At 40.8% G+C, this 27,936-nt stretch overlaps 1 protein-coding gene across 2 annotated transcripts; it reads left to right on the top strand.

The window, feature by feature from the left end:
* IMPACT (impact RWD domain protein) lies at positions 1-27,936 on the top strand. Of its 2 annotated transcripts, XM_068396830.1 has the most exons (11): positions 1-90; positions 818-946; positions 1,717-1,769; positions 2,742-2,804; positions 7,064-7,149; positions 9,897-10,025; positions 10,320-10,414; positions 20,908-20,981; positions 22,497-22,587; positions 25,754-25,888; positions 27,737-27,936. In XM_068396830.1, the coding sequence occupies exons 1-11, from the start codon at positions 55-57 to the stop codon at positions 27,806-27,808; spliced, it is 963 nt and encodes a 320-aa protein (XP_068252931.1). In that variant the 5' UTR covers positions 1-54; the 3' UTR covers positions 27,809-27,936. The 2 variants fall into 2 exon arrangements, with proteins under 2 accessions (XP_068252931.1, XP_068252932.1); XM_068396831.1 differs by lacking the exon at positions 818-946 and having other exon boundaries at positions 16-90.

The following is a 27,936-nucleotide window of genomic DNA, read 5'->3' on the forward strand; positions in this document are numbered from 1 at the left end:
CACAGCTCTGCGCCGGGCAGATGACGGCTGTTTCTCTCCTCCGTTCAGGTACGGATGGCGGCGTGTGACACGGAAACGGCCCAGCAACAAGTGAGCGGTGGCGGGGGTGAGGAGGGCTGCGGGGAGCAGCGCGGGTGCGCTCGGGCTGTTACGGTCCAGCCGGACCGGGCCGCGCCGTCCTCGGGCAGGCAGCATGAGCGCCGCGTCGAAAGCGGTGACTTCAGGTGGCTTCTGGTGACCCCCGGCCTTGTGAGGAGCGCCGTGCCCATGGGCCGCGGTGCTGGCAAAGTGGCAGCGCGATTGCCCTTGTTCAGGCACCAGCGGGTGACTGCACATTTACACTGAAGACCCATTTCAGGTGTTGAGTTTCTAGGTGGAAGGTGTCTGTCCGGTTTTTTGTGGGAATTTGCTGGGTAACTGTATTCACTCTTACTCAGTAAGAGCGGGTACCGAGGCCTTGGGGTCTTCCCCCTGCACGGGGATGACCTAACCAGGAGCAGCACTGATTGAGAGCTGCAGGGATGTGTTGTAAGTGCTCAATGTCACTTTGCTCACCTTGTCACTGCTGAGAATTACAGGATTATCCATAGAAATGCAAAAGCTGGTGTGTGTATGGAAGAACTGGGCAAAGGTTACTTACGCTGTGAATCGGGACTGGATCCCCAATACTTACTGCCTTCCAGTGTAGTGAATCTTGTCTCATCTGTAAATAAGCTGTAGAAGAGCAAGGCTTAAAACTGTGATTGGCACACAAGGTTCTGGGCTTTGGGGCGGGGGGGGAGTGTGTTTATTTATTTTTGTATAATACTTTTTCTAGATTGATGAAATTGAAGCCCTTTCATCCATATATGGTGAAGATTGGTGTGTTGTTGATGAAGATGAAAAAATCTACTGCATTAAGATTAATGATTGTCAGGATCAACCAAAATGGACTCTCTGTCTGCAGGTATAGTGTTGTAAAGGAGTTTGGCACAGAATTTGCAGTTGGACTGATGCAGGCAAAATCTTGTGCCTGCGTGAAACCCTTTTAAATAGGATTCATTGTCTACTCGGATTAAGGAGCTTTTGGATTGGAATCTGTGATAGGCTTTTGAGTGATCTTTCTTGTAACATGTCAATGTTCTTGTGACATTTTCAGTAGTTACATATCCTAATTCCACACTTGACAAAAACTAATCTCAGTGGTTTTCTCTAGAGACTAATTTTAAAAGTATTTTTTACATTGACTTTGTGTAGGACACCTCAGTGAATCTGTTGTAACTACTTCTAGATTTACTTTCTGGAAAGTGTGGAGGCAAAACAAAATTTGAATCACTTAACTGAGTAACTTACTACTTTATGGTTACAGAACTGAAAACAGTGAGTTTGTGTAGAGGAAGAAACACTGAAGTGTCTACTTATGGAAGTGCAGTGCCACTTAAATAAGTCCAATAGCCGTGTATGCAGCTTCTTTCAAATTTTTTCTGCGCTTTATTTTGCATGACAATTCATCCACAAAAATTGTACTATGAAATATAATATTTGTATGCATTACCATTACTGGAATACTAAATACAGATATTCATGTTTTCTTGTCATTCTGTAACAACGTAGCCAACTATTTTCTTTATTTGTAACACTGATTGTAGTCCTAGTGCTTGACATCAGAGTCCATCAGTAAAGCTCAGCTAGCTGAGAAGGGTAGTCCAGTGAATACTTATCCTGAATTTCTTTCAGGTGATTTTGCCGCCAGGATATCCAACTGCAGAGCCACCTATTTATCAACTAAAGTAAGTGAAGTTTTCTTTCAAACCTTTGTATTTCTTTTGTAAATTACCACTGTTTACAGTGTAAGTTGAAGTTTAGTCAAGATGACTCCTTGAATTAAAGTATACTGGGAGTGGGGAATGTTTCCAGCAAGAATATTCTGTTCTTTCTCCTGAGTTAGCCTCATGGAGCTCCCTATGGCAATTTGCTCTCTTCCCTCAACTCTAATTCTTGCAGCATTATTTTGTGGCAAGGCAGCAATTAGGCTGTGGAGGTATGGCGGCTGCTGCCTGTTGTGTTGGACAGTGATGTCTCATCGCTTCCTTAGGTGTACTCCTCTTGTCTGGATCCTTGTTTTAGATTATAAGGCATGCTTTTCATGTGAGCGCTGACTCTTGTTGGGATGGAGCCACGGCATGTGCCATCTTCCTGTTTCCTTCCCTGATCTCTCCTTGTCTCCTGACATGTAAATAAAATGGGAATGGAGATGTGTAAGCCAGGTCCCTGATTTGGATGATAGAGGGACATGATACACAGCATATCTACTGAGTTTTGGTCAGCAGTATTGACAAGGCAATACAAAATAGTGCTGGTAAACTTGAGGCAAAGTTTATAGTTTAACATGAGACCAGGAGGATACAAGTACAGAACTGAAGGGTCATTCTAAATAGAGTAGGTACTATGGTGCTGAAGGAGTTGGAGAGGTAAGCTAATAATACGTAAGGTGACTCTGGAGAGACAATGGCCTACCATGAAAAACAAGTCCAGCTTTCTTACCTGAAGTAAGAAAAGGCAGCCAAAGTTAGGAGTCTTCAAGGAGAACTGGGTGATCAAGCTTTTACCAGGATTTTTACAACTGGAATCTTGCTAAGTGGGAATGATTGACAATGTTTTATTTTCAAGGTGCTTATCACATTTATTTTAAAATGAATGTTTGTTGAGGTGTTGGAATCAGTGTATGGGCACAATTTTCATTGTATTTCTTTTCATTATAGTGCCCCTTGGCTTCGAGGACAAGATTATATGGAACTAGCAAATAGCTTGGAAGAAATATATGTGTAAGTTAGAGATTGTGGAATGTTGTAAAAGGAGACAATGCTTTTTCAGTTTCATGAGCTGCTCCATGTACCTGCATGAACTCGTAGTTGTGAAGTGATTGCTGCAATAGCAATGAAACAGCACGTTTCTTTTATAAATCTAACAGTTAAAGATGCCATGTATTTACTAAGCATTTTGCAAGAGCAAATTGTGTTAAACTCTTGACAAATTTCTTTTATATTGTTTAGACCTATCTATAAGGATAGAAGTCTGATTCCTGATAGAATAGACTCCCTTTAGAATCTATGAGATTGCTTATGAATTGGTGCTATGAAGTGTGAGATTTCTGCATCTGTTCTGCATTTGAATGTTAAACTGCAGGATGTGAAAATACTAGTTCGTGTCTTAGAGCATAAGTGGCAAAACAGTTTCTCTTAAAAGATAGCTAAGGGATAAGTAGGTTTTAAAACAAATTAAACACATGTAGAATCTATTAACTAGAATCTGTAACATAGCGGACTGTTTATTATCACAGTGTGCAGCTAACAACAACGCATAATGAATGCATGAGAATAAATGGAACATTTAGAAATATGCAAATTACATGGTTTTGAATTGCTGTGAAATTGGGGCAGTAAATGTAGTAATTTTATATGGTTCATTTAATTCTTTTGGATCCCAAAGATAACATAAACTAAATGAAATGAAAATATGTCATAAGGCAGCACAGTCATGCCCAAAATACTGAAATCTGAACATCTTGCATAAGAAATGTTTTTTAATGCCATGAAATAAGGAAGAGAGTACTTAGCTTGCATGAGGGTTTTTTATCTATTTACTCAAGTTACTTTGATTAACTGTGTCTCTTATCTATTAAGCAACAGATAATTTAAGCAAGTAAAATTGAACTTGGAGTGTTAAAAATGCACAAGGATTTTAAGTGAAAAGTTCTGTGGGATCGTATTAACCACAGTTGTTCAGTGGAGCAGAAGGACAAAGATGGTCCTTAACTGTCCAGATTCATAGGATTTGCTGGAGTCTCTACCAGAGGTAGAGCTGCTGTAGGTGGTTCTTCAAATGTCCTGAGTATCTGGTGCAAGTTGCCACGTGGGGACTGTGAGGAGAAATAACATGGTTGTGAAACGTTTTTCTTTTTTTTTTTTTCTTTTTTTCTTTTCTTTCCCCTGCAGTCTTGTAGGCTGTTAAATTGGCTAGTTAGATCAGTCCCTTAGAGCTCCATTCTATCTGTATCAATTGCTGGTCAGAGCCCTCACTGGTCTCCTCTCATTTTTGTTTGTTCAGCAGGAAATGAATGCGTTTGTACTTTAGGCCATATATGTCATTTTGGACTGTTTAAAAACCTTTTGGAGTAGTCACTGATGTGCACAGTGTTTGTGAAAGCCTTTTATCTATCCAGTGTCTAAATAGTTGTCAGATAAACAGAGGTACTCTGTATCATATACATTGTGTGTTTTACCAGGTTTCTAGTCCCTAGTGATCTAAATTGTGTAGTTCTGCAATCTAAAACAGTATGAACTATATTGTCAGTCACTATGTCTTCTTAAGGAGGTAGAAAAAGCAGATAATTATAGATCACGAGTCTGTTTTCATAGAATCATAGAATGGTTTGGGTTGGAAGGGACCTTAAAGATCATCTAATTCCAACCCCCTTGCCACAGGCAGGGACACCTTTCCACTAGACCAGGTTGCTCAAAGCCCCATCCAACCTGGCCTTGAACACATCCAATGATGGGGCATCCACAACTAATCTGGGCAACCTGTTCCCGTGTCTCACCACCCTCACAGTAAAGAATTTCTTCCTAATATCTAATCTAAATCTACCTTTTTCAGTTTAAACCATTCCCCCTCATCCTATGACTACATGCCCTTGTAAAAAGCCCCTCTCCCGCTTCCCTGTAAGCCCCCTTCCCTGTAAGCCCCCTTCAGGTACTGGAAGGCTGCTATAAGGTCTCCCCAGAGCCTTCTCTTCTCCAGGCTGAACAGCCCCAACTCTCTCAGCCTGTCTTCATAGGAGAGGCGCTCCAGCCCTCTGATCATCTTTGTGGCCCTCCTCTGGACTCACTCCAACAGCTCCATGTCCTTCTTATGTTGGGGGCCCCAGAGCTGGACGCAGTACTCCAGGTGGGGTCTCATGAGAGCGGAGCAGAGGGGCAGAATCACCTCCCTCGACCTGCTGGTCACGCTGCTTTTGATGCAGCCCAGGTTACGGTTGGCCTTCTGGGCTGCAAGTGCACATTGCCAGCTCATGTTGAGCTTCTAGTCAACCATCACCCCCAAGTCCTTCTCCTCAGGGCTGCTCTCAATCCATTCTCCGCCCAGCCTGTATTTGTGCTTGGGATTGCCCCAACCCACATGCAGGACCTTGCACTTGGCCTTGTTGAACTTCATGCAGTTCGCACAGGCCCAGCTCTCAAGCCTGTCAAGGTCCCTCTGGATGGCATCCCTTCCCTCCAGCGTGTTGACTGCACCACACAGCTCGGTGTCATTGGCAAACTTGCTGAGGGTGCACTCAATCCCACTGTCCATGTCGCTGACAAAGATGTTAAACAGGACTTGTTCCAATGCCGACCCCTGAGGAACGCCACTCGTTACTGGTGTCCACTTGGACATTGAGCCGTTGACCGTAACTCTTTGAGTGTGACCATCCAGCCAATTCCTTATCTACTGAGTGGTCCATCCATCAAGTCCATGTCTTTCAAATTTAGAGACAAGGATGTCATGCGGGAGACCCAAAGTTCTTAAAAAGGTAGCAAATGTTTGGGTTTGGTTTTTGTTAGTTTGTTTTTTTTTCTTTCCGCCCCCCAGATATTCTTCTTCTAAGACTTTTATTCTATAAAAAGCTTTGTTTCATGACTTAGACAAAAGTAACAAGAAAAATAGCAGCATAGAAAGGTAACCTTTCAGACTAAGTGTAATTTGCTAATAGGCAGAAAGTCAAATTGGGTTATAGCTGAAGAAATTGCTATTGACTTCCGCAAAACAGATAAACCTTATTTATTGCCTGATCTCTCTCATTCCATCATTAAAACAAGTATAGTTCTTCATGTATTAAAGTAGTGCTTCTGTATGATAAGAAGCAGCATGAAATCAGGGCATTGAATTGTTCTGGAGTCTGCCCAGATTTTGAAGACAGAGCTACAAGTTTATAAATTCCTTGGTTTTGCTTGAATATTTTTCTTCAAATATGTATATTTGTTTGAATTTCTGATTGCTTTCAGCAGTAGTGCTGTATGCATTAAGCAAAGTAAGAATTTAAAAATGTAATTTTGTCACTGATACGTACTTACGTGGTGCCCCAGATGGTGGCAGTAAGAATAAAACTAATGAGAAACCATGAATTACCTTCGGAGCTAAATCTTTAGTTTTGTTTTTTTTGACAAACATGCACAATTCATAAACATATTAAAATATAGTTGTAAAGACAACTTTTCAGAACACCATTTAAAATATATTTTGGGTTGTTTAGTCCTGCTGCACATAAAGGCAGTGTTTCTTAACTTTGAATATATACATAAAAACCATGTTCATCCCATCCTCTCCCAGTACATTAATACACACCTGTGCCCCCTGACTAAGGACTCCTAGACCTCAATCCTTACCTCCCTGTCCTATAGGACAGGTTGTAACCCAAACTCTAGCCTATCAGTCCAATGTTTCACTGAGTCTACTGCCACTGACCTGCTATCACAGTCCACTGAGATCAACCTCTGCTGTGTCTGCACTGACTGCTTGAGGAGGAAGTGGGGCTGTTCCAAGGAAGAGCCCCTCTCCCAAACATGAAGGGAAAGAGTCCCCCACAGCCAGAGAGTGGCTGAAGGAGCTCATCACTGGCAGTACAGTACTTTTTGTAGAGAAAATTGATCCAGAGCAAGCTCTAAGGCTAGATATCCTGGCTTAGTATTCTTTTGAAAATACTGAGGACTGTCCAACTTACTGTTCTCACAGTTGCTTTCCCTTTCTTTAGCGGCCAGTTTCTGTCAATTGCCTGTTTTCCTCCAGCATTGGTGCTTTTAATGTTTAAAAAAAAAAGAAAGAAAAAAGAGCAAGTCACAAAGAGAGTATATGGTGATGCAGATATCATGCGTTTCACTCAGTGAACTACTGAGACACAACTTTCCACAAGCCTGTCTAAGCTCTTTATCTCACTAGATGATAATGTTCTATTTCTGCATGTCTGAAATCTGTATGTTATTTGGTGTACTTTCCAAGTGAAATCTGCAAAAATGATTATTAATTCACTCTGAGTTTTAACTTCCAGACAGAACCTTGGTGAAAGTATACTTTATTTATGGGTGGAGAAGATACGAGAAGTTCTGATAGAAAAGGCACAGTCATCAGATCGAGGTACTTCAGAAAATACACTTTTTCTTTCAGTTTACTTCTTGTTCAACTGCAAAGTAAGATTTCATTATAAGTTAAAGCTTTATGCCCAGTTTTGTATTGGATCTAAATAACAGAAACCAACAGTCTCCAGTGTCATGGCTTATTGTTTTCACAGAATCACAGAATGAATCACAGAATCACAGAATGTTAGGGATTGGAAGGGACCTCGAAAGATCATCTAGTCCAATCCCCCTGCCGGAGCAGGATTGCCTAGACCATATCACACAGGAACGCGTCCAGGCGGGTTTTGAATGTCTCCAGAGAAGGAGACTCCACAACCTCTCTGGGCAGCCTGTTCCAGTGTTCAGTCACCCTCACCGTAAAGAAGTTTTTCCTCATATTTATGTGGAACCTCCTGTGTTCCAGCTTGCACCCATTGCCCCTTGTCCTGTCAAGGGATGTCACTGAGAAGAGCCTGGCTCCATCCTCATGACACTTGCCCTTTACATATTTATAAACATTAATGAGGTCACCCCTCAGTCTCCTCCTCTCTAAGCTAAAGAGACCCAGCTCCCTCAGCCTCTCCTCATAAGGGAGATGTTCCACTCCCTTAATCATCTTCGTGGCTCTGTGCTGGACTCTCTCTAGCAGTTCCCTGTCCTTCTTGAACTGAGGGGCCCAGAACTGGACACAATACTCCAGATGCGGCCTCACCAGGGCAGAGTAGAGGGGGAGGAGAACCTCTCTCGACCTGCTAACCACACCCCTCCTAATACACCCCAGGATGCCATTGGCCTTCTTGGCCACAAGGGCACACTGCTGGCTCATGGTCATCCTGTTGTCCACTAGGACCCCCAGGTCCCTTTCCCCTACGCTGGTCTCCAACAGGTCTGTCCCCAACTTGTACTCATACATGGGGTTGTTCTTGCCCAGATGCAGGACTCTACACTTGCCCTTGTTATATTTCATTAAATTTCTCCCCGCCCAACTCTCCAGCCTGTCCAGGTCTCTCTGAATGGCTGTGCAGCCTTCCGGTGTGTCAGCCACTCCTCCCAGTTTTGTGTCATCAGCGAACTTGCTGACAGCGCACTCTATTCCCTCATCCAAGTCATTAATGAATATATTGAATAGTGCTGGTCCCAGTACCGACCCTTGAGGGACTCCGCTAGACACAGGCCTCCAACTGGACTCAGTCCCATTGACCATTTACAATGGTAGCTGTCCCATTTACAATGATAGCTTCCCTTTTTAAAAAGCAATAGGGGAAAAAAAGGAGGGGGGTGGCCTCAGTGAACTAGAACAAGGTCCTCAGTTCTCTCAGGAGTTAAATTACTTGCATGAAAGCGGAGTGCTGCACACAGGAACATTATGCATTGTCGTCTGTTCTGCAAAGGAATCATTCATATCAGTAATTAATTTCTGGTGTTGAGTGCACTCTTGGAGGATTGGGATTAGCCTCAAGAGAAAAACTTCAGTGGAACATGCACAAATGACCAAGTATTCCATCTTAATTGCATTTTACTATATTGGGATGAGAAGGACATCACTAGAGTTGCAGTGATTCTTCTGCTGTTACTGTTTTAGTGAGAGAGTTTGTGTAAATTCACAGTTGTTCTTTCAAAAAGCGGTGGGTTTTTTTTTTTTGTGCATTAAAATGCTAAACTGCTATGGAATGCATGAATGACGTGCGTGCATGCAGTTGTGGCAAAAGGAAATAGAAGTATTTTTCTATGTCATGGATGTTAGCTTAGTCCTGTGAGGAATAAAAGACTGAAGAGGAAAAAAAAAAAAGTATATTTTCAGTGCTGCTTCATGATAAGGTCTAGTTTTAGTCTTTCAATAAAGTGTGCATGTTGTTGCTACATCACAACATTTAAAAAGTCATTTTTCATTGACATGACTAAAGGAGTGGATACTGACAAGTGAAAATTTTACTGACAATATTCGAAGTTTGTTGGGTATTTTGACAACAGTCTCGTGGCTTCTACTTCATATGTGTAATGATTTTTTTAGGCCTTTTGAACATGCTGTATCACCCCTCTGCTTTTTTGTGGAAAATACCTGTGTTATCAAAACTGCATCATCACCGCATCATAGGCCCTCTAAATAGGAGATTAGACTGTAATATATTAACTTGTATGTATGGTAGATTCCGTCTACATCCAGTTGTCAGAGCATTAACTCTGTGTGATATTTACTCTTTTGCTATTGAGTATTTTTTTTGTATGTCCTGTGCATGAAGGGAAATAGGATTTTGGGAATCCCAGAGTGCTTGAAACATGTCCAGAGAAATGTTTCAAATATAATGATTTTTATAACCGCATGAAGTAGCATTGAACAACAGCTCTACATTTTTCCTCAAATGACCAATAAATGACAGGAGTTCTTGTGAAACATCAGATTATTTTGGTCTCTAAATTCAGATTAATTTAATGGTAACATTGTAAATGTTTAGTGGAAATGGTAAACATTATTGTTCTTTTCTTCTTAGAAATACTGTTAATTACTAGCGAAACAGAACACATTATGCAAGGATCCCATAGCATGAGTATTATATTCCTAATTCTAAGGAAGATTTTAGTTAATACTGGACTAAGAGTTTCTGGGTTTTGTTGTGATTAATGTTAGTATTCTGCATTTCATAATTTTTAATGGCAAACTGATTTGAACTGAAAAGCCAGAGATTTTTGAGAAAAAAAATTTGAAATTTTGTCTTACTTGTCTCACAAAAAAATCTGTAATAAATTCTACTATTTGTATCTTAATAGAACCAGATATTAAGAAAACCAGTGAAGAAGCTGATGAAGATGATGGAGATTATTTTTCTCTAGACTATGAACCCATTCAGAAAGATCCAATTCAAATGTTAAATTATATTACATCTGGAAGTCAAGAAGGTAAAAAATATGCCCATGTTAATTCTGATTAAATAATTTACAAGAGAGGCCTTAAGATTCTGGTTTTCTACTCAGCTTTTGAGTAAAATTAATAATATTAAAATTATAATAAAGATTAATAACAATTTTAAGAAAAAAAAACAACATATTTTTGGCAGTTCTGTATGTCATCTTGTGTACTTCACTTTAACAAATCCCTTTTTTAAAATTGAGACATTCTTTAATTATGTAGCCATATACATTGTTTCAGTACCCTTAAAAGAAAACAAACACTTCCTTGTTTGTGATCGATAGATGAAGAACTGCCATTCATACATCACGGAAACCCAATCACAGATCGAAGGAGTACTTTCCAGGCACATCTGGCTCCAGTTGTGACACCCAGACAAGTTAGTAGAGATCAGTTCTACTCTTTTTGTCTGTACTTTGAGCTTGACAAAATATTACTGAAATACTTGTGATTAGCCAAATATGTCTGTCTGTCTGTCGTCGCATCTTTGTGTGCTAATATTGTCTGAGTAGTCATCAGTTTCTTGCTTTCACTGTCAGCTAAATAGCTCTAAATAGCAGCTCTGCAGTGCTTCCTGCTGTTCTTTACCATTATGTGTATTAGATGTAAGAGAATAACAACATTGAAATTTGACTTTTGGATGTTGGCAAGTTTATTGTAAGATATTTGAAAGCTACTGAGTCTGCCATGTGTTACTTGGAAAAAGAATTTAAAAGAGTTTATAAATGTTTTCCCTCCTTCAGAAAGGAATTCTGTTGAAAAATACACTTGGATAACGCATAAGTAAATCTTTATTGAGACTTAAGTGAGAGGAGTAAGCATGCTTCTAGAGTTGTAAAAAAGTATGTTCCTGTCTCTTGTTAGAATCATTGGCGAATGTAAACCTATACAGAGTGCTAGAAAAGGGCAGCTACATTTTGTTTCCCTTCATGCTTCCCCTCTTTCAGCAGTTTAACGCAAGGTAAAGAAAGTATCCTTGTGTTTAATATTACTGATTTTTTATTATCCTTTATGGAATTTGTCCAGTTGCGTCTTGCACCAGAATTAGCTTTCAGAATCCACAGCATTGTATGAAAATATGTCTTCCTGTGTTTGCTGTGAATCAGCCACTCATAGCTTTGTTTATTGCATTTCTCCGCTTTCTCTGTGTGGTTGGATTTTATAGACATCTATCGTATTTTATAGACCTTAGTTTTCTATTTTCCGGGCTGAAGACCCCCCGTCTATTTTGGTATGTGTAATGTATGCTGGAACCTTTTTGAGATGCAGACTACAACTATACACAACACTGAAGATGCAATCACTCTAAGGATTGCACACACACTCTAGAGTGGTGTGAAGAGTTTTTCTGTTTTCCATGTTCTTTTCCTAGTAGTACCTTTCAGTTTACTTTTTTGACCTCTACTGAACAGTGAGCTGGTGTTTTTATAGAAATGTCTTATAACCCCAAGATCTCTTTTTGCAAATGCTAATAATTAGTTTGGAGTCACTTTGTGCATCACTTTGCATCTATCAACATCAGTCTCCTTTGATGATCCCTGTTTAGTGGGGAAACTACTGATCTACTCATCTTTTCTTGTCGTTAACTGAGAGTTAAACCTTGAGAGGATTTTCCTCTTTCCTTTTATCCAATTATAGCTTTTATTTTAAGAATTTTTGGTAAGGGATCTTGTCAAATGCTTTCTGAAATTCCAGGTAAGCTAGATCTACTACATGCTCAGTGACCCTGAAAGAATATTGACAGATTGACAGGGTTTTGAGGCATATTTCTCTAAACAATAGCTGTAACATTTTAAGCTGTCTATGTTTTTTTGGGTTTTGCTTCCCCCTCATTAGTTTGCCTAGTATGGATATAAGACTTCGTCTTTAGTTCCCTGCAGCCTTCCTGGAGTACTTTTGAGATGTTGGTATTGCATTAGTCACTTTCTGCTGCAGAAAGTTTTCACTGGTAGGTTAAATACTTTAGCTGTAGTTCAACAGCTTCATACTCCAATTCCCTTTATACTTTTACATAAATATGATCTGGTTTTGCTGATTTGTTTCTTTTCATTTTATCAGCTTGTTCAACCTTATTCTGTGGTAAGACTCCACTGTATCATCTTTACCTGACCTTTTAAGTTCATATGTATTGTACATTCATTTAGGTTTTTGTGCTACAGCTGTATTTTCTTTAAATGATTCTTTTATATATATTATATTTATCTGCTGTCAGTACAGCTCTCTGGTAAGCTTCAGCTTCTTATGTGTTTGAGGAAAAAAATCGTTACGGATTTTATTTCCCACCTTCAAAAATGTGCTGTGCTTTTCACATCTATCTTGTAATCTCTCTTATTTTTCTGTATCTGGATACAACTTGAGGTTTTTTGAACACACTTTCAGCTTTTCTGAGCAGTTCTTTTACTGCTTGCAAAGTGAAAGTAATTTTATTCATTAGGTTCATGTGGATTAACTCAGTGTGTTAAAATACTCGGTACATTACCATTTTCATTAAAGTAACACTTCAATCAGGGACTTTCTTAGCTGCATTCTGTTACTATGAACTGTGAATCCATATGAGCTGTGTTGCTTTAGAAAAGGAAGAAATTGGAATCATTGGCTTAATGTCCTTTTCTCATTTTAAAAAAATTGCTCTTTGGTCATGATTTATAATTAAGAGTGGTCCTACTTATGAGGAAGTCTGTACTCACAGACATGGATTTCGGAAAGGGCAGGTCTGTATCAAGAAATAGTACTCACTTAAAGCAGGTTAGTAATTTCCCTTTTGCATGCAAAGACATTCTTAATTTCTTCTATTATGACTTTTTTTATAAGACAACATATACTCAGTGAACCTAGGAATTTCCAGTCAAGACTTATTGGTATGTGGTTAGTATAAATATCGAGCAATCTCCCAAGTGTCAAATCCGTCTTGTTTCATGGAGTCTTGTTGTACAGTGTGAGGTGATTGGTCTTCAGACTGCAGGGAAGCTTTACTGTGGTATGGACTCACTTTTCTGAAAGAAAGCCAAAAGAGGTGAGGAATGGGGTAAACACTGCACCTGTAGTGAAAGCTATCTGCTTTACCAGCTGAAGAGATTAGTGTGTGCCCATCATACTGTATCTGCATAATTTGTGTGCTGTAATGATATCGCAGAATCACAGAATGGTTGGGGTTGGAAGGAACCTCTGGAGATCATCTAGTCCAACCCCCTGCCAAAACAGGTTCACCTAGACCATGTTGCACAGGGTCGTGTCTGGGCACATTTTGAATATCTTCAGAGAAGGAGACTCCACAACCTCCCTGGGCAGCCTGTTCCAGTGCTCTGGCACCCTCAGAGTAAAGAAGTTTTTCCTCATATTCAGATGGGACTTCCTGTGTTTCAGTTTGTGCCTGTTGTCTCTTGTCCTGTCACTGAGCACCACTGAGAAGAGTCTGGCCCCATCCTCTTGACACCCACCCCTAAGGTATTTGTGAGTATTGATAAGATCCCCCCTCAGTCTTCTCTTCTCATTTTCCCACTGATGGGAATGAGTGTTCCCACTTTGAGCTGCTCCTCAATGACTTTGTGCAGACCTGGAAAGCTCTCAGATGCTACTGAAGATCTCCAATTTCTGTAGCCCAAGCCACTGGTTCAGCAATATCTATTTTAAAGTCATCGGGACAAGGCATGAGATTAAATATATTTGTATGGTGCTTCCCAGTGCCAGCTGAATTGGCTGTTGTTCTTTTCATCTGGTGTAGGGATGCTTAACATGGGAGGTGGAATCACACGCTCAGCTCTCCTACCTTGGGGCCTAATTTGGGGAATCTTTCCGTCATTGGACTGTGCTGTGTAGCGCTGCATGTTTACTGCAAACCTATGAACTCGTGATGTAATTTCTCATGAGCAGTGTGTTTTGTTAGCACAAATGGCAGTGAAGTGCGGAGCATCCTCCACAGCCGGTGTTACAGGTCTGCTCTCACCAAGCCGTGAAATTCCCTGTTGTGTGGAAAGGAGGGGGATCATGGTGTAGCATCTCGTTTACATGCCCTGGTGAAAGCCTCTTCCCTAAAGGAAGCCTTAGTGAATGCTGATGGGAGAGGTTCTTGCTCCGGTAAGCCCAGATTGTGGCTCCCGTAGGACAGCTGTGTGGCTTTGCCAGCTGCGATGCTGTAGTCGTCCCCAGCTGGGATGTAGGATGGGCAGGAGAAGCCCAAGTCTGCTCCCTGCAGCCCCGCTGCCCCTCGCCCCTGGTCTGAGCTGGGGGAGGAAGGGGCATGGTCTCCCCAGGAGCTGTGAGGGTTGGGTTTGGTTTGGTTTGAGTGCCCTGGGGTGCTGGGGCAGCTCCTGGGTTAGCCCCAGGCTGGCCTCTTGCTGGGTTTTGCTGAGTGCAGCAGTACTGCCCAGGGCCTTTGGCTTTCGCGGGCTGGAGCCAGACCCTTCATGTCCCTGAAGGTCCCCCCCGGCCCCGGGTGTGGAGACAGTGACTGTGAGACTGTAGAGACAAGACGAGGCAACTTGAAAAGATTTATTACTGAAAACAACAAACCAAGTACTATTATTTCTATACTAATATACTTCTATGTCTATGACGCTTACTTGCTACCTAAGAACTCTGCTGTTTCTAGTCCAGCCCCTGCTGGGGTCCAACCCCGTCGCCGGCAGCTGCAGTGTTTGCTCTGCAGGTGCAGGTTGGGCAGTAGCAGTGGGTTGGAGCTTGTCCGTGCGGTGACCCTGGCATGGGAACAGCAGAAGCTGCTGCTGGTATGACCATCCCCAGCTGTGGAACGCAGAGTAGAGTCAGGCCAGCCCCGGGGACCGGCACAGCAGCTAAATTTGGCTGCCCAGATGGAACTGTGGGGCGTCTGTGGCTGGTGTGAGATGGCATGGTGAGGTAGATGATGGAGCATGAGCTGCCCTCCTCGTTGCTGCTGGGGCTGTGGCTGCAGTGCCATTTGGATGGGGACGGACCATCATCGCGCATCTGGGTGGTTGTGTCAGCCCGTGGCTCGGTCAGGGAGGAGCTGGTGGTTGCTGATATCTGGGTGGTCTCCTCCTCTGCAGCTCCTACCACCAGCTGACTATGAGATCGTCATCATCTTCTTGGGTGCTCTTTGTTCATCCTTCTCTCACCAGCACTTTGCATGCACGTCCCGAGGAGGTTGGGGTAATCCCTCTTAAAAAAGGGGTTGTGGTAGAAGAGCAGCTACAAAATGCAAAGGAGAGGAGTTAGTTGCAGTCATTTGAAGAAGGACAAGGGCAGAGATCTGATAACTGAGCATCTGCATCAGCAAAGACAAACATGGGTATTAAAACGGAGTCTTTGGGGCATTTTAAACGTCAAGTTTAGGCTGAATAAAATGTTAGGATAGGGTTTTGTGAAGTAGTAACCAGCCTTGTGTTTTTGGTAATTGGGAGCAGAGAAGTGTAGGTGTTTCAAAAGCCTAAAAAGTGATGGAGAAACCCAAATACCACTAGTTTTCAGGCACCTCAGCGTGGAACGGTCATGTCAGGAGTAATGCTGATGCCGATGTGTATCTTGTGAGCATTAAGCAGATGCCACAAGAAGATGTAAACTTTTGGTGCAGCCAGGTACAGAGCAAGCACAAAAAAAAAGCACGATACGATGGGACTATGTTTCTGTTTCACAGATTCCAAGTAAGCAGAAATAACCAAAATCTATTTCATCAGCATTTCTGCTCCTCTGAAATCCTGCATCGAGAATTCCTGGCAATGACCCGTGAGACGAAATCAGGCCGTTTGCTCCCATCCCCATCTCCCACCTTGTAAAGCCTTATTTTATCTGAACGCGAACCTCTCCCCATGAATGTCCCGAGGGTTCTTTTGTGTGCAGAGGAACCGACGTACCTTGCCCAGAGCAGACCCTGCTGCTGCTAGGGCTTGCATCTCCTTGATGGAGGCAGATACGAAGGAATCCCGTTCCATTTTGCAGAATCCATGGAGCTTGAGTTGTTGGATGAAGCCTCTCATGGACTCAGTTTGAAAGATCTTGAGGTGTCCCCTCCTCCCCAGCACCTCCTTTCTGAAGAGTTTGTCTGCGATCACGACACAGTTCCCATCGTCGCCCCACCATATTGACTGGAAGCGATGGCTGCCGACAATCCTCCGGAGATTCTTGAGGAAGGAGCAGGCTGAGGACTGGCTGGTGCTGGCAGATGTCCTCATAGAAACGATAGCGTGTGGCGGGGGCGCAGGATTCATGAGGGAAACCCTGAAGGATGTTTTCGTCTGCAGGAGGTCCGCTGGCAGCATCCCCAGATGCTCCCGTATAACATCCTTGATGGTCGGGAGAGGTTGGAGCTGCCCACCAGTCTGAATCGTCTGTACTGGAATCCCAGGATGTCTCTGGTGAAGGCATCTCCATTTTATCTTCTTCTTCACAGCTTGGCTGCAACTTCCAGCTGTCGCCCTTTCCGCGACCAGCCAGGCTTGGTGCTGCCGGTCAGCAGGATGAAGGGCTGTGGCACCAGCTGCCTGGAAGTTCTCCAGCGTCGAGGTGACGCCTCTGTTGCATCACGGTGACGTCACAGCATGGCACCCACCTCGTGGTGACAGGATGTGGCAGTCAGAAGAAATTGCTAAAAAGCCCAGTTTTCTTTTCCTGGAGAGAGCTGGTTTGAGCCCCGAAGTGAATCAAACGGAGTTTGCATTTGGCATGTCGTGCTGGGGCAGCGCTGCGTCCCGCTGCCCCTGGGAGCTGGTCCCCAGGGAGGGATGGGGAAGGCTGCAGCGCTGGGCATCAAAGTGCCCCAGACCTGAAGTTTTTCCCTTGGGCATGTTCCCCCCATGCAGAAATGGCCGTACCCTCTTCTGTGAATAACCCCCGCTGTGTGATTTCAGGAGCGCTGCTTCTGTCGTGGCTGGCCACGTACCCAGGTGATGCTCCCACCTGTCAGCAGGCTCTCCGTGCTGCTGTCTAGAATGAAGTAGAAGTGAAACACCACCTAAATCTGTTTTGCAACTGAAATAAACTGGTGCTCTGCACTCCCGCCCCTTTCTTGGGTTGGTTTCCTCTGCTTTTCTTTGCCCTAGAGCCTTTAGAACCCTAACCAGGGAGCTCAATGATGTTCTCTCAAGCTTCTGTCAAGCTATCGACCCAGTCCTCTGAGTTGGAGGACCACGACCACGGCAAGAGTGACTTTCTGTTTGCGGACAGTGAAATTGTAAGGGACCAGTTGTGTCAGCTGAATGTCCCTAGGTGCATGGGGCCTGATGGGCTTCATCCCAGAGTAGTGACGGAGCTAGTGGATGTTGTGGTAGGACCCCTCCTGATCTTCTGCCAAAGGTCTTGGGATTCTGGGGAGGTCCCTTCTGACTGGAAGCTGGCTGGTGTTATTCCCATCTACAAGAAGGGTTTGAGGGAAGACCTGTTAGTCTGACCTAAGTACGTGGAAAAATGATGGAGAAGATCATACTGGGTGCTACTGAAAGGCATTTAAAGAACAATGCCATCATCGGGCACTGTCAAGAGGGGTTCACGAGGGGAATGTCGTGTTTAATTAATCTGATATCCTTCTATGATAAAGTCACCTGCATAATTGATGAAGGGAAGGTGGTGGATGTGGTTTTTCTGGATTTCAGTAAGGCTTTTGATGGTGTCCCTCACAGCATCCTTCTGGACATGTTGTCCAACTGTGAGATGAGCAGGTACATGATGCGTTGGGTGAAGAACCGGCTGGACGGCAGGGCTTCAAGGGTTGTAGTGAACGTGGCTGCATCTGGCTGGGGACCGGTCACCAGCGGTGTTCCTCAGGGCTCAACCCTAGGGCTGGTTCTGTTCAGTGTTTGTATCAATGATCTGGGTGCAGGAGTTGGATGCACCGTTAGCAAGTTTGCTGATGATACCAGCTGGGAGGTGCTGTTGGCTCTCCTGAGGGATGAGAGGCCCTGCAGAGGGATCTAGATAGACTGGAGCGCTGGGCAATCATTAATGGCATGAAACTGAACAAGAGCAAATGCCAGATTCTGCACCTGGGAGGGAGTAACGCCAGCACAAGGATGAATTGGGAGAGGAGTGGCTGGAGAGCACTTAATGTTCTTTAATAGTGAACGTTTAGAACCCAAACCAGGAAACTCCATGATGTTCTCTTAACCTTTTAAATTACAGCCTCTCTGCAGGACTGTGGTTTTTTCAGTAAGGGAAAGGTTTGATTTATCTGCGGTAGGAATCAGCACTTCTCAGTAGCTCATACATGTGTGTTGGCTTTACTGAAGCCCATCATTCAAACATGACCATGCAGAACCTGGAGTGAGGACAAAGGCTTTAGCTGTGGTCTGTGGCCCATGAGACAATGAGCAGCTGTTCGTGGACTGCTCAGGAGATGCTCTGGGGAGAGCCACGAAGGGTATTTTCAACTGCAAATGTGAGAAGCGAGTTCTCATCGTGGCTGTTGCCGCTCTGCGAGTCCAGAGCAGAGGGTGTCGGTGCAGACCCAGCACCCAAGGGTGGCTCTGGCATGGGTGCGCAGGCTCTCCAGTCCCGGCGCAAAGATGGGGCATGGGCACATTGCTGCACGGAGCCCTGACTGGCAGCGGTGGCTGCCCCAAGCCTTGTGGGCTTTGCTCCCGCTGGGACTGAGATGCCTGGCTTCCCTCTGTGTGCAGAGAGGTGTTGAAGCCTGGAGCATGGAAGGGCTTTGCCTGTAAGTGTGACTACGGAGGAGAGCAGCTGTGTTGCCCGAGCAGCGGGAAGGTGCAGCTTGGGGAGGGTGACTGATGCTCCTGCGTGCATTTTTCATCTTGATTCACATTACCTCACAGAATCACGGACTGGTTGGGGTTGGAAGGGACCTCTGGAGATCATCCAGTCCAACCCCTGCCAAAGCAGGGTCACCCAGAGCACATTGCACAGGGTTGTGTCCAGGCGGGTTTTGCATATCTTCAGAGAAGTAGGCTCCCCACCCTCCCTGGGCAGCCTGTTCCAGTGCTCTGGCACCCTCAGAGTAAAGAAGTTTTTCCTCATATTCAGATGGGACCCGTGTTTCAGTTTGTGCCTGTTGCCCCTTGTCCTGTCACTGAGCACCACTGAGAAGAGTCTGGCCCCATCCTCTTGACACCCACCCCTAAGGTATTTGTGAGTATTGATAAGATCCCCCCTCAGTCTTCTCTTCTCCAGGCTATACAGACTCAGCTCCCTCAGCCTCTCCTCATAAGAGAGATGCTTCAGTGCTCAAGTGATATTTTAAGACAGTACGCAGATTTCTGTGTAAATTCCTTTATTGAGTATTTTTAATAGTGGAACTTTACTTCTAATCTAGTTTTCAGTAATGATAGCCAGAGTAATACTGTAGTTACTTACATAGGAGAATATGTTACCATAAACCTTATGGGGCAAATAAAGTGATGGGCATATTTGAAGTAGCAGGCTATATTTGGTACCATTGCTTTTGCTTGTCTCAGTTTGGCTTATTCTGACATTTAAAATGTATGTGGCTCTTGGACTTGACATTAATTTAGTAAAATGGGACTAAGAACTGATCTTTTGTTTAAGCATCTTGTGTCTTTTATGAGCAGGTGCCTCACTGACTTGTAGAGAATTACATCCATTAATTCCCTAAAGCAGGAATAATAGAGAGGGGAACAGGAGAAAAAAAAAAAGGCTCAGGAGCTACAAGAAGAAAAAGAATAAGCTGTTGCTTAGCTGAAAGATGTCTGTCTTGGAGGTTCATTGCTAGTACAGACACATAATGAATCTTTAAGGTATGGTTTTAGGACTAAAGCCTAGTAGCTGACAAATAACTAACGTCAAAGGTGATGATAATTTCATATGCTTTGTACCCTAAGTCCATGTATTGAAATGTATTTATGAAAGTGTATTAAGTATTGTAAGTTGTATTCAATATTCCTCTTTAGGGGGGAAAAAAGGAGAAAACAGGTGTCTGAAGCAATGTTCTCTGTTAATAATAGTTTTTTCATTGAGGTATCTTACATTTGAGGTGATTTTTCTAAGTTGAATTTCTTCCAGAAGAATTGGAAATAGAACAGTATAGCTAAGACAGATGTTAAATATGTATATTGATTGCTTCTCAGACATTTTTCTTTGGAGTGGAAAGCAATTTACTTGCCAAGGATGTTTTCCCAAGCTTTCTCAACTTCAGTAATGTTTTGTTCAAAGTAATATTATTTTTGTATTATGTACTAAAACAATGTCTTCATGAAAGCTCTGCTTTTTGCTAGACCAAATTGGAATGGGTTGAACAATTGCTAGCTGTTTAATTAGGAACAGAAGATGAACATTGATAAATGTTTTGAATTTGGTGCTTCTTAAAAGCAGAGCGATGGACATCGTGGGACTATCTGTTTTCTGGGAAATACTGACACTTTCAGACCCATAACAGAATATTTTTTTTTATTATTATTCTTTCTGTGAATTGGAAACTCTGAAAAAAGTATGTTGGAGGAAAAAGGAAAAACTTGACAGGTAGTAAAACTTTCTAAACGTAACATGTTTTTGTTAAACAGGTAAATGCAGTGTGTAATGGGAAAATGTATGTCAAGTTGTGTTATATTATTTCAGCTTAATGTTATAGTTGAAAAAAGTAAGCATACGTAATTGATACTTAGTACCGATTAAAATGTTTTCTAGATCTTACTGTCTCTCTTGTTTAGTAAAGCGGTTTGACACTTCTACATCTTCAGCAATAACATGAATGTACACAATGTACAAATTCAAGGAACAGCTGTTTTCAGTATCTTAGAAAAATTATTTGAAAGGAGCATGAGGGTACTGAGAAGCTGCTGCTTGAGTTATCGAACTGAATATCTAATTCATTTTATGTCAACGTGTAAAACTGTTTCACTATAGTACTAAGAAGATGTTTAACAGTGATATTGAGATGGTGTGTATGAAATCCCCATTATAAAAGGAAGCTTATTTCTGTTTTTTTTAAAGGTAAAGAGAGTTCTTGAAAAATTATACGAGAATAAGAAAATAGCAAGTGCTACCCACAACATATATGCATACAGGTGAGAGATGAATAGTGATTTGTTTATTTTTTTTCAGTGTTCTTTGACATGAGTGCAGGACATGAGAAAAGTAAAATCCATCAACGAAATTCCTTGCTATTAAATCTTTATGGGAGCAGGTTTCTTATTTGTATGGTAAAGGTTTTAGGCTTTATTTTGAATTTGAGGTCAAGAACATATAGTAGGAAATATGTCAAGATAGTAAAGCAGCATTAGGAATAAAAAAAGACAAGGTGGATTTGAACATCTGTTACTATATTTTGTATAGTGTGTGTGAGCATAGAAATGCTACATCATCCTGAACTAAATGTGTTTTTACTTGGGCAAAGTAACTTTTTTTCCCCCCAACCTTATATTTAGAAATAGCTGAAAATTTTTAGTTGAAATAAGAGTTGAAACACAAAGCCTGATGCAGACGTGTGACATATGAAGTTTCAGCTGAAATACAAGAAACTTCAGGGAAAATGAGAAACAGGTAAAAATGAGTTTGACAGTGGTCTGTCTCTGGCAACTATTGGTGAACAGTAGACTTATGTGAAATGAATTGGTCATCAGTCCCAGATAGTGACGTAGGTTTTCTGAGGAATGCAAGTGATGGTAAAAGGAGCCCCTTTCATTACTGGAGGAACCAGCCATCTGGAAAAGACATGTATAGACACTGATCCTTTCATGCATGTCCTGGCATGATCCCGAATGAAACATGAAATGAGAGAAGTGAAAGCTTACTTTACCAAAAAGTGCTACCTAAGTAAAAGAGAGGGTTTCTGTTGTTGCTGATGATGATCTGGCTTCTGTTCCACTCATACTATTTAAATAACACTTCAAAAAAAGCAACAGAAACGTACTTTATTGCTTCATATATTGTCATCTAGTACCGACAAACCTCTTTGTCATTGTGTCACGTGTGTATTAACTGAGTTGGGAAGTTATGAAATCAATTGGTAACAAGCAGTAGACCTCTGAGCATTACTTCTGGAAAATTAGACCTGGGCAGCTGTCCTTTATATGAAACAGTACACCCAAAGTTTCCTGGAGTGCCCTCCGAGAAAGGAGATGGCATGGAGAATCTGAAGGCGACTTTCAATAGTAGTTTCACGCAGCTGCTGAAATATAGACCTGACTAATTATTAATAATATTTTTGTCGGAGTTCTTCCAGCTTGTGGGTGTGTACCATAATTTGAACCTGTACCTGATGGAGTTGGTTTCAGCTAGGTATAATTATTAGGCTAAAAACTAAGGATTTTTCTTATTAGGGACTTGACACTGGTAATGAGTCTGGAGTTAACCTGAAGTAGCTAAAGTCTATGTAAAAAATTCTCAAAACTTGTTGTACTGTACAGTTAAATATTTGTGGTTTACCCTAAACCTCATCCTGTAAATGTCCTTAGTAGAGAAGTAGAATTGATACACATGTGTATGAAAGATCCCTTCATTAATCATGTCAAAATATTAGTTGATTGACATTTTTTGTCTGGTTTTTTTTTTCTTTTTTTCTTTTTTTTTTTCTTTTTAAGAATATACTGTGAAGATAAGCAGACATTCTTACAGGATTGTGAAGATGATGGGGAGACAGCAGCAGGTGGACGACTTCTTCATCTTATGCAGGTTACAGAAATTTATCTTTGACTTCTGGAGGTCTTGAACAGATTTTAAAAATCAGTACAATGTAAATAAACTTGTAGAAGATTATTTTAATTTTTGCTCTGCTTTTAGCCGAATAGATGATTGCTTTCTCAAAGGTGAAAAAAAAACCACGGACTGTTGCATGCATGTAGTAAATTGGGATTTCCAAGTCTTGGGTCATAGAAACAAGTAGTGTTTCATAGATGGTAGTAATAGTTTGAACAGTTTAAAAGAGACATAAGTTTTGATTCCTCTGCTTACTATGTAGTGTAAGGTATATAGAAAATGAAGACTGGAAGAAGCTGATTGACAGAATGTAACAGCTGACCTATGCACAGCCTTTCATTCAGTTTCCTCAGATATTTGTAATAAAAAAGATGCTTAAATTTGAACTTGCAGAGTAGAGATTCAAATGCAAAAGGTAGTGGGGGTGAAGGAGTTTAAGGTTGTTTTCATCATTTAATCTGTTTCTTTGTGCTGTTCCCAGTTCTGGGTCCTTAGCCCTCATACTCACATGTATTTTAGTTTTCAAGTGTTGAAATAATACTCCCTCAACAAAGTTGCTACTAAATGTGAATTGAGATTGATAAATTTTGATTCACTGGCATGATGCAAGCCCTAATAAAACCATAAATAAAATATCATAACTACAGGTGACAGCTGGGTACATCTCATGAAGTGCCTCAAGTCACTTAGCTGTATCAGTACACTAATTAATTATTGTTTTTAATTTCGATTTTTAGATTGATGTCCCCTTCACAGCAAGGGTTTTCTTTTCCTGTCCTTTGCTTGCTTGCATATACTGTTGTTTAATGTGTTGTACTCATATTCCTAGAGAATGTTTTAAAGCTTTTTTTTTTTAATTTCAAAGCTTTCTTTTTTTTTCTGAAAAAAATATAATTAATAGAAATATTTTGACATTCTTCACTTAGAACTTTTTGAAACTTCCTAAGTAACTCAAACCTGACTTGGGAAGGAAAACTTACTTTATGTAATATATGCAAGTATATGTGCTAAGTGTAAAAACATTATTGTCATAGAAATAATACAAAGAAACAACTTTGCAGTTACTGTACCTCAATTTGTTCTGAGCTTATCAGCTTTTTCTTAACATGTTAATGTGTACTTTTGAAAGTTGTCAGACTTTGAAAGTGTCTAGGGACTTAACGTTCCGTAAAAATCCAGTTTAGAAGGTGACATGAAGTTTTCCCCTTTCAAATGTGAATGTGTCTAAATTGTATGAATCATCTCTCTCCATCTGTAGTCCTAGTTACTGGGAATATTTTTGTTTTGGAAGAGTACTGCTGTAGTGATCAGAAAAGTGCAATTTTCACTAATAGGGAAAAGATAAAAATAGTTTATGGGCTGACTTCTAGATGTTCACAGGTCTTGTAGTTTTTCTGTTATAAGCCCTTACAACATATGATATAGGCATGAAAATTAGGTGGTTTAATACTCTTTATTGTTGCTGTACTTACAGTTCTTCTTTTGCAATAGAAATCTTATCTTGTTTCAGATAAACCTAGCGCTTCAGTGAAGATAGCACTTTCCGGTTACCAGAAACCGTATTTTAGATTAATTCTTTCAAAGTTAGAGTTAAAAACTTTCCCAACTATGTTTGGCATCCTGTTTACTGTGAACAGTTGCTATACATAGACTCTATGGCCGATGAGTAAATGAGGGTAGAAAATGCCTGTCACAAAACCTGTCCCAATCCTTTTTTTTTTTTTACATTATGCTTTTCATTTTAAAATTCTAAGAATATTTCTATTTTCAGAAACAATGATAGAATCTTCTAATAGTATTGTTCAAATTAGTCATATATATATATTTTTGTCCGTAATGGAGACGATGAAGAGTTGTTAACATGCTTTATTGATAGCTAGCTCTTAAGGGATTTTTCTCACCTCCACCAAACCACCCTGATATCTTACAGACCACAATGTTTTTGCTCTATGCAGATAAAGCTGTGTTTGCTCTGTCTGGCTCCCAGCCATCTGTGTAGTACTGCACAGGACTTCAGAGAAAGCTGTTTATAAGTAACAACCTTCCACAGAGATTTCAGATGCCTTAGTCTGAGGGACAAATTCAGGATCATGGTCACTAACCATGCAAGACAAATGTGAGCAAAAATGCTAACTGGTGATTGTCACTCCACATTTCCATGCAGTAATGTGTATGTTAAATTTTCACAAGATGCGTGTTTCTTTCTGATACTTAGTCAATTGGTGTTCCCTGTGTGACTAGTGTTTGCTGACAATGTGAGGATCTTGAGGACAGAATTGCTGTAAGGAGGAATAAATGCTAGTTTTCCAGTCTAGGCAAGTCACATTTAGTGAAAAATAAAGCTGTTGAAGGCCTTCCAGGTTTCTTGCCTTTAATTGCAGTAAAATAAACCATCACTTTTCTTCTGTTTAGCTCTCTACTTGATTTTACTTACTCTTAAAAAAGCTATATAAAGGTTGTTTAGTTCTTTTCAATCCTAATTGCTAATGCAATTATTTCATATTGTGTGAACTTTATATATGCCTTTTTGAATTCAGAGAGCAACTGCTAGGTTGTAAGGGGCTATGTATCAAACCTGGAAAATGCAGAGGTTTTTATGTATTATCCAGGTGCTGTCCTGCACGTGGCAACAGTACTAGCTTATGGCATTTTAGGTATTGATATGAATCATGCCTGTCACCTGACTGTTACTAGCCTCATCTATCAGCACTTCAAAAAATGTGGATAGACAATCTGCTTAGTGACAGAGGTTCTCTGGAAATAATAATTTGTCATATCAAAGAATAATAAATGTAACTCAGTAATTTTCCCTTTGATGACTGAAGCCTTTGACACATGGATGAGCAACTGTAGTGCACATGAGATAGCTCTGTGCTCTTTCTGAGGGATATATATTGAGTCATTTTACTTCGAATTTACCTTTGGGTAGGAGCTTGGAGAGGGAAACTTACCACAACTGCTGACTTTATTTCTTACCCTCAGATAACATGTGTGACACAGACCTGACTGTAAGTTCTTCTTAAAAATGCAAGACAGTAGACTTTTTCTATGTTTAAAATAGGTGTCAACAGTAAAAAAACTACTAGTTCAATTAAAAAATAACAACTTTTTTTAATGTTTTTTTTTTCTTTTTTTTAAACAGATTTTGAATGTCCACAATGTGTTAGTCGTGGTATCCCGCTGGTATGGAGGTATTCTCTTAGGACCAGATCGTTTTAAACATATAAACAATTGTGCAAGAAATGTACTTGTGGAATACAACTATGTACATTCAGTGGTAAGTTTCTGCCACTTAGAATGAAGACATTTATATGTGAACTTGTGTAAATTGTCACTGTCAGATGAAGCCAGAAGAAAAGCCATGCTACCTGTGTCATCGTCTGGTTGCTTTGATGCACTCATAGTATGCACAGGATCAGTGCAAAGAATCCTGAACAACTTCCAAAGAAGCTAGTGACCTAGTTTGTAAGTGTGCAATCATTGAGGACATTGGTCCAGAACACAAATTGGAGGGCTGGGGGAGGATGGGAAGGGGAGATGCCTCTTTCTGCATGTTCAGCAAACTGGAAACTGCTGCTTCTCATGCTTACCTGTGCCACCAGTTCTAGTATGTAGGCAGACTGAGCATGGGAATCACTGTAACTAGTAGGCATTTTAGAAAGTGAAGGCTTTATTAGACCCAAAGCAGTTTTCAGAATTACAGATGATAGACACCATTTAAAAAAAATACTTAGACTAGAAGGATCATTCTATGATTCTATGAATTCAAAGTTACATTAACTATTACAGAAAAGATTAAGGGAAAATGTTTCAAGGGAGCTTAAAAAACTTGAAAGACAAAGTTCCAAATGTCTTTAAATGGCATTTTACTTCTTAAGGGACTTGGGTCATTTAATCATTTAATGTTCTTGTTTTCCAGCATTTCATTTCTTCATCCTCAGAACAGCATATTAGATATGTCTATGTACATTACAGTATGTAAGTGCTAACAATAGAAAGTTTAAGACAGTAGGAAATAATTACTAATGGGTACTTGAAAAAGTATAAAACTGACAGTTTTCTTTTTTATATGAAAGTATCTAAGATTGCTGTGGCTGAAAGCTGAGCATTCTTCCCCATTGCTCCCCCTGCCCTTTTCAGTTACGTGCTTTTTGCATTTTAGAGATGCTTGAATATACTTGCTGATTTACCTTGTTGGCAGTTTATCAATGTTCTTATTTGAATGCGTTGCTCATAAAATGAAAGGAAGCTCTAACAAGATTTTTAAGTATTTACCCTCAAGAGAAGGTTTAGTACCAAAAATGACTTATTTATTTTATATATTTAATAACTTAAATCAGACTGTATTTCTTTATTGTGTATTAACAAATGTGTTTTGCTACCAGTGTCCATCAGAAAAATAACAGATGGAATTTGTGGTAATTATTATTCTAGTACCATAGATGTGGCTATTGGAAAAAGTATTCTTATAGCTAACTTCAGAATAGCAGAATTTAAACATCCTGTTATTGTCCGTTTCTGTCCCATGTACAAGAGAGAGAAGGGAGAAGATTAAAATGTCCCAGGTTCTGTCAGGCATAGTGGCAGATTCCTTCACCGTTTTGGGGAAGGCTTGTGACAAATGCCTACTGAAGAAAAGTCTTATTTTTCAGAATTGGCAGTCAGAGTAAGCTGAACATTACAATGATGATCCATCAAGACTGGCAAAATTTTGTTTTTCCCAGCATAAGTTTGTTTCACTTAGGGAAATGGTTTTAATGTACTGGTGTACAGTATACGTCTTGATAAGGCCACATCCACACTAGAAGCAGTTTTGCAGTATAGTGTAAATGTACTCCTATACCGGTAACCGGCTTAGATTATTTTTACATTATATATTTCTGTTGGCATAGCTATGTCTATAATTTTATCATTTGCTGAAGGCAAAAGTTTCTCAATAGTAAGATGAGCAGACAAATTAAAGAAACTGAGTGGTTAAATATTATACAACTCAAAACTTTCATAAATACCAGTGAACTATGAACACTGTTCATATTAAAAATAATTCTCATGGGTGACTTTGAGAGAATGCTCACAGTCTATAAGAATGATGATTAAATTTTTAAATGCTTGTTTTTCATTTCAGGAAGAGTCATCTAAACAAGCAGGAAAGAGCAAAAAGATAAAGAAGGACAACAAGAAGAGAAGAGAACACTAATTTTTTAAAACTGTAAAAGATTATTTTGCACGTATTTATACAAAGAAAACGTGGACACGTGCCTTATCCAATACAACAGACATTTTGTATTCAAAAGAGAATTCAGTAAAGCTATAGATATATTTTCA

Source organism: Nyctibius grandis, chromosome 3 (genome assembly GCF_013368605.1).
Source record: "Nyctibius grandis isolate bNycGra1 chromosome 3, bNycGra1.pri, whole genome shotgun sequence".
In the NCBI taxonomy this organism is placed as follows: Eukaryota; Metazoa; Chordata; class Aves; order Nyctibiiformes; family Nyctibiidae; genus Nyctibius; species Nyctibius grandis.

Excerpts from the sequence above, each read along its gene's own strand:
- IMPACT (XM_068396830.1), top strand. The coding sequence starts at position 55 with ATGGCGGCGTGTGACACGGAAACGGCCCAGCAACAA. Across the intron at positions 947-1,716 it reads AATGGACTCTCTGTCTGCAG|GTGATTTTGCCGCCAGGATA; the intron begins GTATAGTGTTGT and ends AATTTCTTTCAG. Across the intron at positions 22,588-25,753 it reads GACTTCTTCATCTTATGCAG|ATTTTGAATGTCCACAATGT; the intron begins GTTACAGAAATT and ends TTTTTTAAACAG.